General features: G+C 42.0%; 1 protein-coding gene across 1 annotated transcript in view; it reads right to left on the bottom strand.

Annotated features, from left to right (window-relative positions):
- Positions 1–1,928, bottom strand: part of sorcs2 (sortilin-related VPS10 domain containing receptor 2) — a 413,959-nt gene extending 412,031 nt beyond the window's left edge. The window contains exon 1 of the mRNA XM_036146243.1: positions 1,347–1,928. Within this exon, the coding sequence (XP_036002136.1) occupies positions 1,347–1,670 (324 nt within the window). The 5' untranslated portion in view covers positions 1,671–1,928. The remainder of the gene's footprint in view (positions 1–1,346) is intronic.
- Positions 1,929–13,592: the final 11,664 nt, after the last annotated feature.

Raw genomic sequence — 13,592 nt, 5'->3', positions numbered from 1 at the left:
GAAAGAGCTCAACTGTAAACCTACCGACACATGGGTGTCCCCCTAAACGGACAGGCCTCACAAGGAGCAGCTGGGAAGACTATGTTAACCACAGAGCAGCCTCAGAGAGCCACTGCTCAGGTGAGACTCTTTGTTGACAGGAAACTGTTACAGTTACTGTGAAGTTTTGAATATCACAAATTACGACTTTATTCAACATAAGCGGCAAGAAGAAAGTCGTTGTTGAAAGAAGTATATTTGAATTATATTACAAATTCATCACAATCCACAGGAGACACGTGGAAAATGTGGGGGGAAAGTGTTCTGATCGGATGAAACAAATACCGAACTTTCTGGTTCACATGCAGAATGGACATGCTGCGGGGCGGCGCCATGGTGATGGCATCATCATGCTGTGGGGTTGCTTTTATTCAGATGGGACAGGGAAGCTGCAGAGATGGTGGGCTGATGGAGGGAACTAGATTCAGGACAATATTTAAAGGAAACTCTTAGAGGCTGCAGACGTGGGACTGAAGCGGATGTCGACCTCACAGGTTTACCGACCAGCCAGAGCAACAATGGAATCTTTTAGATGAGAGCATGGTTGAACTTTTCAAATGATTTTTCAAATAAATAAATAAATAACTGAAAACCATGTGTCCTTTTCCGTGTATTTCCCAACTAGTGTCTTTTACATGACATTCCAATGTGTGGTGGTGATAACATATTAAAAAGTTCAAGGGGAATAAATGCTTTTGAAACGCACTGTGCGTCCATTATCCTTCTCTCCATATAGGCTGTTAAACAAGCAAAGTAATCCAGCATCGCTTGCAAACAAAGCTTCATTACAATTTCTGTCATGGCTCTGATGCTGTTTGGTGCGCGCTGCTCGTCTCCAGACGGGCTCCGTGCGCTCCCACACGCATCCGTGCTAGACTCGCTCAGAATGAAGCAAGTGAATTCAAAGTAGTGTTCTCTACAGTTAATCTAAAGTGAAACGCAGACAACCCAAATGGCACGCCGAATTCTGGCAGTTATCCGAGATGACAGACAAGGGGCCAGTAAGCAAGGCATCGTGTGACTTGGACAGAGGATTTGGGCATCAGTTGGCCCCCGACGTGAAAACAAAGCCCTTGTACTGCGCGTCAAGGTGGAGCACCTGGACGCGTAAAAACCAGCTATGTGCCCGCTGCTCTAAGAGCATTCTGTCACAAGACACAGCCAGAACAATAAGTTGCTGCTGGGGGTGTTCGCTGAGGCTGAGCTGGGCTGATGGATGTTGGAAGGTGACAAAGAGGGAGGGGGGGGATGATGGTGGCAAGCCAGCGGATCGTGACGGGACGGGAAGGAGGGGACAGGGTACTCACGCTGCTGTTCTCTCCTGTCCAGTGGACCATCGCCTGGTTGTGCGTCGCATCTCCCTTGAGCACAAACGAGCTGCTGATCAGGGACATCTGTTTATCCCAGGACGCGGCTCTCTTGAAGCGGGATGCACTCCCCGCATCCGCCGGGGAGCCTCTCTCCGCGCCGCCCGCGTCAAACGCCCGATCCTCCCCGACGCGCCGGCTCAAAGACCCGCTGTCACAACGCACGGCTCCGGGCAGCGCCGTCCACAACGCCAAGGCGGTCAGCGGGAAGATGCAGAGTTTCGCAGCGGCCGAGACCGCTCGTTCCGGGCGCAGAGGTGCCATGCCTTTGCGCCGTAGTAGCGCGGAGACTGATGGAAAGGCTGCTGATGCTTGTGGGAGACAGATAGGTGTACACCGTAAGCTGGAGAGGCAGAGAGTGAGGGTGGGACGCGGAGAGGGGAACTGGAGCGAAAGCAGGCTGTGTGAACAACGTGGACGCGTCAGGAGCCAAGAACGATCCGCAGGAACGGCGCAGCGGTGCCATCTGCTGTCCTGCAGCTGCAGCGTCCCGTCACCGCTCGCCTATTATTCAATCCATCTTCACGGTGACAGTGGGGGGGGGATCCACACATGTGTGGCCTGCTGTTGGTTGTTTCTAATGCGTTTTGATTTATTCCACTGGAAACATGCACGGGCGCCAGAAGCGTGCTGGACTACCAGAGCTCAGTGGACCTTGATTAGCGAGGAAAGAAACGCAAACAGTGAGAAAGCGATGCGTTTATCGGACGCTGTGGGCATTTCTTGATGCTTTGCTTTATTTAACGTTGATCTACTGTAATTACGGGGATACATTAGTGAATTTGTTTTGGAGAATGAAGGAAATAAAAGAAGACATTCATCATATATGACTTTTGCGATAATCACAGAAAAGAAAAATTGTAATTTCTTGCAGATGGGTTTCTACTCCTTGAACTTCATGACCCTTAATCTGAAAAAGAGGCAAGCCTCAAGTATTCAGCCCCCATTTACGCTTAAAGAAAATCCAGTGCCGCAAATATCCTCTGCAGAAACTATTTAGTTAACAGGGTCCATCAGTGAGTCATTTACTCTCAGGGTAAACCTAACTGATCTTAAAAGGCCTCAGAAGACTGCTCAATTATCCACCATGTGAAAATGGTGCAACCACAACCCTAGCCATACATGGCTGTCTATGTGACTGACAGGCTGGTCAGGGAGAGAATTGACCAGAGGAGGCATTCAAGAAGCCTGTGGTAAATCTGGATGAGCTGCAGAGATTCACAGAGCGGTTGGGAGAATCTGTTAAAGAAGGAAGTTAATAATTGTGTGCATCTCAAAATCTGGTATGAAAGAGTGGAATAAAAAGGACACTTTCAGAAGACAACTATAAGAAGTCCTGTTTTGACACAAGTCATGTATAGGAGACAGCGAACACACAAAAGAATACGCTCTGGTCAGATAAGATAAAAAATACATGCTTGATAAATGCCTTCAAAATGCTTTGTGTGGAGGAAAACTGGCACATTATCCTGAACACACCATCCCCACCATTAAACGTGATGGTTGCACCATTAGGCTGTGGCATTGCTTCTCTTCGGCAAGCACAGAGAAGCTGGTCAGAGCAAATGTGAAAATGGATGGAACCAAATACAGGACAGTCCTAGAAGAAAATCTGATAGAGGTGGAAAATAGCTGCGACTGGGGCAGAGGTTCACCTTCCAGAGGCACAACGAGCCCAAACACACAGCTTGTGTTTTAGATCAAAAGAAATTCATGATAAAATGGCCCAGTCAAAGTCTAGATCCAATCCTAATGAAGAATTTATGTTTAACCTTGAAAACTGATCTAACAGATTGAGCTATTTTCACAGAATGGGCAAAAAATCTGTCTCTGCTTGTGCAAAGCTATTAGAGACCTACCCCCAAAAGATGTGCAGCTAAAATTGCAGTAAAAATAGTTCAATAAAGTACTGACTCAGTGAGGCTGAATACAAATGCATACCAATTTATTTATTTTTTTTTATCTTTGTACAAGCATTTAAAATCATCTATCATTTATGTACTGCTTTATGTTGGTGTGTGTGTTTAGTGGAAGTTTTGTGTTACATTTAAAATAGTTCAGACCAAGCTTCAGCTCACAATGCTGTACATTGGTGTTCAAGGCTGACTTCATGACTGAAACATGAAAACGAGCCCAAAACGTCCGCCTCCCACCACCGTGCTTGATAGGAACCGTTCTCATTAACTCTTGTGCTGTGCATTATTGTTAAGCAACTCCAAACGGGCTTGGAGGACTTAGTTTCAGAAGTCTTGCGGTTTGCAAGCGTAAAACTCCAAAACCAGGCAAATTACAACCAGGGTTGCCTGATCAACGGGAACAATCATAATCAGTTATTTTGGTAACAATTGAGAGCACACTATTCTTTGTACTTAAAGGAAAAACAGTACACCTGCAGAATTGTTTTACTTAAATTAATTTTATTTTATTTTTGTCGATTACATTTAATCACAGAGGTATGTTGACGGCCAAACTGTATTTCAGTCTTTCTCCAACCAAACAGCATTGTCCAATGCTAACTAAGACTGAAAAAGCACTGGGTTAATGGAAATTCAGTCATCAATCAGCTTCATGAAAGGTGCTGATGCAATATGCAATAATTAAGGACTATAGTCCTTTTGGGGATCCTGAATAGACCCTGTCACATGTTCATTCTGTGCAGTGTCGTTCAATCCGGCCGAGGGTAGTTCATGATGGCAACGGAAGCAGGTTTATAAATGGCTCACAAGAGACCTGGTGCTCAGAAGTGCGATAATAGAGATGTAATTTCTTGTACACTAACTGAGGGACAAGTAAAATTGCTTTACAGACTTATTTTGTATATTTACAGTATATATTTAACACAATTTCAGGAAATTAGTAAAGTTTAAAAAAACATAGGTGTCATAATAAAACAATATACCAAAATCTGAGATGGTCACAATCATTGGGACTTTGGTTTTGTGTTTTGCCTTATTTTGTTTTTGTCCCTGTCTGCTTTCCTTGTGCAGTTCAGTCCCTAGTTTTAAGATTCCTCATGCTTGTGTTTTGTTCTTGCATTTAATTTCTGCTGAGTTGCAGTCTTATTCGCTGTTGTTCTTAGTTGTTTTATCTTAAAACTGGCCCATGAGCTCTGTTTATTTCATCCATGTTTCCTCTAGGTCCTAATTCAGAATTTCAATGTCACCTTATTTCTTATGTTTGGTCATGCCTTGTTCCTGCTTTGTGCTCTATTCTGGCTTCTGGGTCTCAATCCGAATACCCTTATAAAGCAACGAGTATTTAGCCACAGCTGAAGTGTGTCAGCGGTCGCCATGATAAGTGCTGTCTGAATACTGCAGTCAGTAAGGAAGGAGGTAGGAAAAGTAGCCTGTAGGCTCCCTCCCACGGCTAGTTTTACCTAGGAACCCAACGTTCCTTACCAGCGCTAAGAACCCTTTAGGTATCCCACAATTCTTTGTGTGACATGACGTTTTAGCACAGTTGTCTTACGGTAATCAACGAAAATGTCCGGAGAGAAGGGATCACTCAGTTTGTAGTTCATTTTTGGAAGGCTTTTGGCCCATATCTGACTCGCATCATCCATGGGCGTTTCTGTTATGTAATGACGTCGGAGTTAAAGGCTGTCTGAATTCAGCACAGCAGTCCGAAGCTCCTTTCCTCCCCACGATAGAATTCCTACTGTTGACCCCATGAAAGGTCAAGGAACAGGAACTAAAAGCTAATGAGGGCATTCGGATGGAGCCTTTGCTTCCCTAGTAGCCTACCATGTGTGTTTGGAATCAGCCATTTCCCCCATTCTTTCAGTTCCTTGCCTCCTTCACAGCTGGACTATGTTTCCAATTAACCACCTGCTCCTTGTTCAGTAATCTCCCCAGTGTTTAAGGCCTCGTCCGCACAAAGACCAGCACAGTAAATATTCAGAAACACTCAAGAAGAAATGTGCAGCGACAGGATGCAGGACCACTCAAAAAGCTGTAGTAGGTATGCCAGGCCCACTGGTGGCGCTGTGACCACGCAAAAAAAAAAACAATTTTCCCACACTGGGATGCGGTTTCACAAATGACCGGTCTCCCAAAATGCCGGATGCATGTGGACGTTCAGCCTAAACGACAAAATACAGTTGGGGATGCTCCTAGTCTCCTCTGCGTGAGGAAGGGGCCTAAGTCTCTCAGTTTCCATTGTTCTCTTCTGAAGTCTCCTCTTTCTCTTGGTTCCTTAGACAGTCACTTCCAGTTTCTGTGGGTAATTTGTAAACCACCACAAATCAGCTTAGAGACAGTAAGTCCTGTGAGAGCACTTGTTTTAGTTGGGAATTATAGATTTGTTTTTTTTATGTCTCTCCCCTTTATATTAAGGTTCAAGATAATGAGATTACCCAAAAGAATCCCCAAAACCATTAGACCAAAGATTTGTATGCATAATGCCGTTGTCCCGTTTCTCTGTGTGTCGGTGAGGCAGCTGGAAAAAGAGGCTAAAGTTCACACTTGATCCAACTAAGTAATGGACCTCCTGCAGAGTCTGTCCTTCTATCCAATTATGGCCTGAGGCTGGATTAAACCATGACTCCTGGGATTAGGATTAATGGGGGGATCTGCTGTTTTTCATGTAAACAAGGATTTACCTTTGCTTCCTGATCTCATGTTCCTTTTTTTGTTTGTTTTTCCTATTGTGTTGCTGCTGATCATAGATTATCATCTGGAACAAAATGTGCAATGCAACCGATTGCCTTAAATTCCCTTAGCTTGCAGCAGCATTAAGATTATTTTACCATTTAATGCCCATCCATCCTTACACCCATCCATCATCCAACCACTTATCCATCCATCGTCTGTATCTGCTTATCCGTACACTTGATGTACAGCACTATTTGTACAATTTACTCTATTCAGATAAATCACATTTGTTGTTATCATCTAGAAGAATTTGGATGTGTCTAATACTACAAGAGGCTTTAGAAGTCCTAAAGTTGCTATACATTTGTAATTTCTGAGAAATAAAATATAGCCGACATCACATTTGGACCTTCTCCATAGACCGTGTCTTAGGACACGGCTTTAATATCTGTCAGTTACACTTTTTAGTGTGGAAATGATTAAAATGATGCATAAACCTGGATAAATAACCATGTGATGTATTCAGACGCTGAGCTTTGTTTTGTATGCTTAAAGAATAACTAATAATTAACAAATGGTGGGAAAAGCACAATAAACTTAAATTTACTAACCATCAGTCATGTTTTGTTGCATCAGATCCTGTGATATTGAGTCCCCTTGTATTTAATGTTACCAAGTCAAAGCTGCACACCTAATTTATTTTTGGATCCTAGTGGAATAAAACGGCTTTGTTTGACAGTAAAGGTTCACTTTAGGTGAAATATGCAGGGCTTGCCCAAAGCTTTTTGGAGTCTTAAGCTTACTGTTAACAACAACATCAGCTCTCATAGTGTTTCAATGCACAATTGGTGGAATCTGAGGAAGTGGAGTGAGTTTAATTGGCAGAGCTTAAAAGAAGTCAGAGATAATTGGTTATTATTTGCTGGGATGTACTTGTGGACAAACCAAGCTCAAACACAAAGAAAAGATTAAAGAGTCAGATTTGAAATATGTTAAACTAATAATAAAGCAATTTATATTTTTCTTTGTAGTTTTACAAATTAAAGCTTGCAGTCCCATTCAATTTTAAATGTTAATTTAAACCTTTTAAAATTGTTATAAAACAAGGACCAGGAAGCGAACAACGAGCAAACCAGAGCAGGGGAGCATAACGGACGATCTGACATTTACCTGAATAAATAGGACATGTTGTCTGCCAGAATCAACTCATGAAACTTTTTTTTCCCTAGATGTGTTAATATCTCCTGCAGTGCAGTTTCATGTACCGACAATGTACCGACAGAAAGAGCTCACGGTGTCCTCTGGTGCTACTTGGAAATCCTGGGTGCGGAGGGTGAGTGCCCTGCTTGGAAAGGGAAAACGCTGCAAGTGAGCGGAAGTGGTGTGTTCTGCCGCTTAAAACCACCAGAGTTGAACAGGACGACAGTGTTTGGTTTGACAAATGCATGGGACATTTCCACTTTACCAACTTTTGACACGCCCATCCAAATCCTGACCGATCACAACAGTGATCTGTAGCCTACATATGTTGGTGTTTTTGGAAATGATCGGAGTAACCATTGTGTCATTGCAGCGGTAGGAAATGCCAGACTTCGTAAAACTAAACCGCAAATTATATGCTGTATGTTTTTACTAAAAAGAGACTTTATAATTTTACTGAACAGACTTTCTTACACATTTTGTTTAATTTTGAGACAACTTTTACTTCTGGTCCTCAGAAGTGGTCCTCTGGTCCTCAGAAGCAGATCACTGTCTTGCAGTGATCTGCTTATTTGGTCATCTGTAAACATTACTGATGTGCCATGATAAATTATTTTTAAGAACATTTTATCAAAAGTAAGGCATGTGTTTGAATATTTCAGCATATTTAACTCTGTTTCAAATAAAGAACCTGCTGTTACATGCTGTACGCCTGCTGATTGCTCTCTTCATTTTAAACCTGGGTGTATTTCTGAGGTCAGTAGTGGACTAAAAAAATTGGAAACCAAAAAGTCAGCTGGTCCTGATAGCTTGAATCGATTTTTAAAGCTAGCTGCTGACTCAATTGCTGAACCTGTAACTTACATTTTTAATATAATCCTCAGTACAAAAAAAACTTCCTAAGGTTTGGAAATCTGCTTTTATCCTTTCACTGATGAAAAGAGGCGAACATTCAATAGTAAATAATTACAGACTCAAAATATCAAGATTATGCATCCTGGCTACATGTTTTTTTTTTTTTTTTTAAATGGTCTGTGAGCAATTCAAGGACTTTTAAAAATCAAACATTTTAAACCCTATTCAGACTTCAGGAAGCAGCACAGCACTGCCAATGCTGCCTTAAAAGTTTAAATGATGTATTTGAGGCATTCGATCGAAAAAAGTTTTGATGCTCTATTTATTGAGTTGTCCAAAGCATTTGACACTGTGGACCAAAGTCTTTTGTTAGACATTCTTTTTAAAAATTGCATCTCCAATCATTTTATCTCCTGGTTTGCAGCTTACTTGTGACGTAGAACACATGGCTGGAGTTATTTCCACCTTTCTTGAGGTCACAAAATGTCACTGACTGGCAGCTTTCACTCCTCCTGAATGGCCGTTTAACAACAGTGGACAGTCTTCTTCCATTGTGTTGATTTTGTAACAACCTTTCATACCAGCTATGTGTGTAGCGACAGTGGAAAGGAAAAGTTCCCCATTATCAGGAAGAAAACCTTTAGCACAACCAGGATCAGTGTGCATGTTCAACAGAGCTTTATACAGCGTGCCTGACCGTTACCCTTACCTGTGTTTCAGGTATTATCCATAGATTGCCGCTAACCTGACCCTAGCCAGCTGAATTTCGTTCCACCTAGCTCCGCCTAGCTTCACTCACATCCATCTGGGACATCTCCCATAGAGAGTGATTTCTCCAACTAATTTTATTGTCCAGCCAATCAGGACGCAGGGCTGGAGTTTCATAGATGAGACGTAGTGGAGAGGCGACCATGACGTGAGACTGTTTTGATAGCAATGGCGGCTCGTCGAGGAAGCAAGCGTTAACATTGATGCTGCTATTTCTTCCGTGTTATCCAATCTACCTAATATTGTTTCATTAAAAGAACATCAGAGAACGCCTCTGAAGGCTTTTGTTGGTGGAAATTATGTTTTCGCCGTTCTCCCAACCGGATTTGGCAAGTTTTGTTTTCCGGGGCGCGCCCGTGGCGGAGCAGTTAGCGCCCCGGAGCGGTTAGCGGTTAGCGTGAACCATATTAGGAGGCCTTTAGTCCTCAATGCAGTCGGCCCGCCTGTCTTCCCCCCTCTTCCTGTCAGCTCACTGTCAATAAAAGGCGTGCCACTAGAGCCGCAAACACATTTTCCTGCGTCGCTGTTATTAGCGCCATGGGTTGGCTTCTGCGTGAGTGGTTGAAATAGCACGTCGATAAAGATGACAGACAAGTGGCTTATCCAATCATATGCAAGGATTTTTGATAAGGCCCAGCCTTCTGAAACGCCATTCCTATGGAGATGTCCCAGATGGATGTGAGTGAAGCTAGGCGGAGCGAAATCCATCTGGCTAGGGTCAGGTTAGATGGCCGCTGCTCCACCAACCAAGATCTCAGTTAATTGGGGTCAATGAAAAATTAAGAAAGCAAAAGGCCTAAACAGGACTGTTTGGTGTGTAAGAGTTATTCTCTAGTGAAGGTGATCACCAAATGTTGGCAGAGAACAGAAATAATACACAAGAAACAAGAGGCGGCCATCTGTGGTAGTCACAAGATCAATAGCAACAGTTGTTTACAGCCAAACCAAACCTATTGTTGCACTACAGTAAGTTGTCATATAAAATCCAAGGAAAATAGTATACACTATTGTTTTTAGCATCGCTATACATATTTTTCCATAATTCTTATTCATATTCAAACATTTGCAACCAAAGCAAATAAACTGATAGAAAATGGTTAGGTCCACTGGAATAAAATAAAAGGGCAGGTTATGATCTATCAAAGATGTGAATTAACCAGGACACCTGACAGCTAGTCAGCAGAGCAAGTCCAGAAGTACTTCATTTTTATTTCTAAATAAGCGTCTGAAATAGACACACAATGGTGCCAGGCTTAAAGCACTTACTTCGTATGAAGCGCTCATAACAGCTTACTCCTAATTGATCAGTCACTTGCTGACAGCAGTTTGCTTAACAGACTTCAATAGGATGAGAAACCGCCGTTGTTACATCTTTTATGCCTAACAAGTAAGAAGACGAGTATCCAAATCTACTTTCCCGCACTTGATCACTGAAAGCCACGACTTGGTGGTGGAGATCTAGAGCTTGATTTGCCTAACCACGCATAAGAAATGCCCGTTGTGTTGGACTTAAAGAAAAAAATAGTTCTGGAGAGAATATGCGACAGCCGTGATGCATTCAAACTTTTCCTTACAGAGAGGTAGGGCTTTAGTTTGAGCCCTGAACGGAGCGTCGTGAATTATTTACATGTCTGAGCACTTCAGATGTTGCTCCAGGTTGGGGATGAATGGTGAGAGTGTTGTTGGCCCAACTAACCTTAGATCGCTTCTCAGAGCGGCATCACAGCAGCACAGTCATTTTGAATAATTAATGGTGGTAAGGGCAGGAGTTGCAGCATTGTTATACCAAGAACAATTTTCACCTCATGCCAAGACCATAAAGATTGTGCACACGTCCACACAGACTGACGTCTGACAGCCAAACTTTTCTTGTCTTGAGTTTAACCCAAGGCTCTTTTAACAAAGAGGTCTTCATTACTGGTGTTATTTTACTGTGATAACTTCTACAGCACTTTATCAGCACCTTGGCACTTTATTAAAAGCACTTTAACTTGCACTTTATTTAGCCCTGCACTTTAAGCAAAGACTTGCACATCAATAACCATTTGCACACAATAAGTTTTAATTGTTTATTCAATATTTGAGCATGTTAATAGTTAGCATGTAGCCTTTTGTTCCATAACCAGCACCAAATGTGATTGCCTGTGAGGGGAATATAATTGTTACTTGGAGTAGAAAAGGTCCTCTGAATATCAAAAAACGTACTCAAATGTTTGTGTAAACTTAAGAGGTATGGGTAAATGTGTGTGTGTGTGAAAAAGTTGTCCTTTAAGATTTGAGAACTGTCCTGTCTGCATCCACTGAGCTATATAATACACTGGAGTGCTGATTTTGCCGAAAAACTGAAGTTACTGGCCGCCATCTTGCTACTCCCTACTATCACAGAATCCTATAGGATTTGGTTGCAACAACAAGCAGTTTTCTGGCTGTGTGAAAATGTTTCACAGGTAATTTTACAGTCAGTGGATGTACTAACACTATCAACTACTAGGAAATTAGGTGCTGAAATATTTTACATGTTATTCATTTTAAATATATATATATGTGTATATATAAGTATGTGTATATGTATGTATATGTATACATATATGTAAATATATGTTTTTGTATATTGTTATTTATATAATTATAAATGTTATATATATATTTAAATAAATGAAATGCAAAATATTTCAGCACATGACTTTCTCATTACTTGATAGTTTAAGAACATAACATAAAAGTATATGGCATTTGACATTTTAATAGTTTTAAGTTTTACATGGTTTTTACGTGAGTTTTCATAGTGATGCAAGGTTAAATTATAAATTATCTAAATATTGATTCTAAATTATAAGGGTTTATATTGATTTTTGTTAAAATGTCTGTGCACATACATAGATGGTGGAATTTGGTCAACTCTGTGAACTTGGTGCATAATAGTTTGGTCTTTGGAAAGTTGAGACTATTTTAAGGCTGCCAGAAAGTAGATTTTTTTGTTGCATGTTAGAAGAGGGCTTGACGTGCCATTCCCTGTCCATCAAAGCTGTGCCAAATGGGACAAATAAACACTGCTGCCACCATACTCTGCCTCAGCCTTCATCTCCACTGCAAATCAAGCCGCAAAAGGCCGCCTTGTTACAGCCTCCTGTACCTCATTTGGTGCAAGAGCTCAAAGAGAGAAGAAGTGCTTTTGATATCTGATTCACAAGTTTTTCTCTAACAGTTTCACATAAGCTAAAGAGACATGTGCAAATTGACTGCTGAAAATTCTACTTTGCTTCACACAAAAAGTTTGAGAATTGCTCATTATCCTTCTATCAATCCATCCATCCATTTTCTGGACTCTCTTAGTCCTAGTCTGGGGCCATGACAGAGTTTTATCTTATAACAGCAATCAGCAAATTGGACAGACAGATATGGACAGGTCTCCTCTCTACTGCAGGACTCACAGGTCAGCCAAAAGCTGTCTGGGGGTGTGGGCACCAGAACGTGTCTTTGTGTCTGGAAAGCTGCAGGTTTCCTGGTTCAAACCCCACAGACTGGCCTGGCTTCCCTGAGCAGGAGCCTTAGGTCCCAGAATGCTCCTGGGCGCTGCACAGAGGAAGTCCACCGCTCCCTGAGGGATTGATGCAAGTCCATTCAGCTGCTTCTCTATTCAGGGGCCGCCACAGACAACGGATTTCATTGAATTCTGCAAAGTTGCAGTGACTTATACAGATTATTATTATTATTATTATTATTATTATTATTATTTTAATTTCTGTGCTCAGTGCCACCATGCCGGCATGTGTTCCTGTTCATTTCGGTTCATGCTGTGGAGGTTGTCTGTGGGGTGTGTGGCCGATACCCTGCAGTGGCAGACCTGTCTCCCATTCACTGCATTGACTGCTGGGGATTTAAGGAGCTGCAGGATGACTACTGGCCTGATTGTCAACCTCTGCAGTGATCTCAGGCCTCTAAAACTTTAGAGTTACCTATTATTTAAGCCTAGTTTTTCTAATCATAATCTCTCCTGTGCCTCTAGGTTGCTACCTACCCTGGCTTCCACGCCAACTGTGGACTCACCCATTACCATCGCAAGCAAGAGCCTTCATGGAATCTCGCGCACACCCTGTTTATTCGCTGCAGCTCAGTCTTACCCAGTTTCCTGTGCCTGCCCGCTCTCCTCCAAGCTGTTCCTGCATATATCCAACCCGCAGCATTGCCTTCATCCAAGTAAGATCTTCTCCTTTCCCTTTACTGCATCTTTACATACTGCCCCCTCCTGCTGCCAAACCAATTCTTTCCCTTTCCAGACGCTGAGAATCACAGACTCAGGAATCCAAACCTTGTTTGTGCAAAGTGGATGAGGGTTAGGAGTTTGCCTCAAACCATGTCACTTAGTGATATTAAGCTATGGTAAATTACATTAATGGTAAAATACTAAATACTCCTAATGATTACAGTCGGTCTGGAGGATAAATTCCTTTTATTTCTTCTAAGCTGTTTATGTTGCAGACTGAAAGAAGAAGATTGCTGTACATTTCTCAGGATCAGAATTTAGTAATACCTGCTATGAAATATAGAGTGATGAGAGGCAACACAGAAACAAATAATTACTTTTATTAACAATTTACTCACTACTGTTGCATCTAAGATTTTTCTAGGGGCACTGAGTGACACAGGACAACCAAGCAACACACTCACTCCCACCTAGGGGCATATGATTCATTTTGACTTTGCAAAGTGCCTCGAGATGACATGTTTCATGAATTGGCTCTATATAAATAAAATTGAAATGAATTGCATT

Source organism: Fundulus heteroclitus, chromosome 14 (assembly GCF_011125445.2).
Source record: "Fundulus heteroclitus isolate FHET01 chromosome 14, MU-UCD_Fhet_4.1, whole genome shotgun sequence".
Classification (NCBI taxonomy): Eukaryota; Metazoa; Chordata; class Actinopteri; order Cyprinodontiformes; family Fundulidae; genus Fundulus; species Fundulus heteroclitus.
Note: the sequence above shows the minus strand (reverse complement) of the source record. Positions and strands in the feature narration are given on the sequence as shown.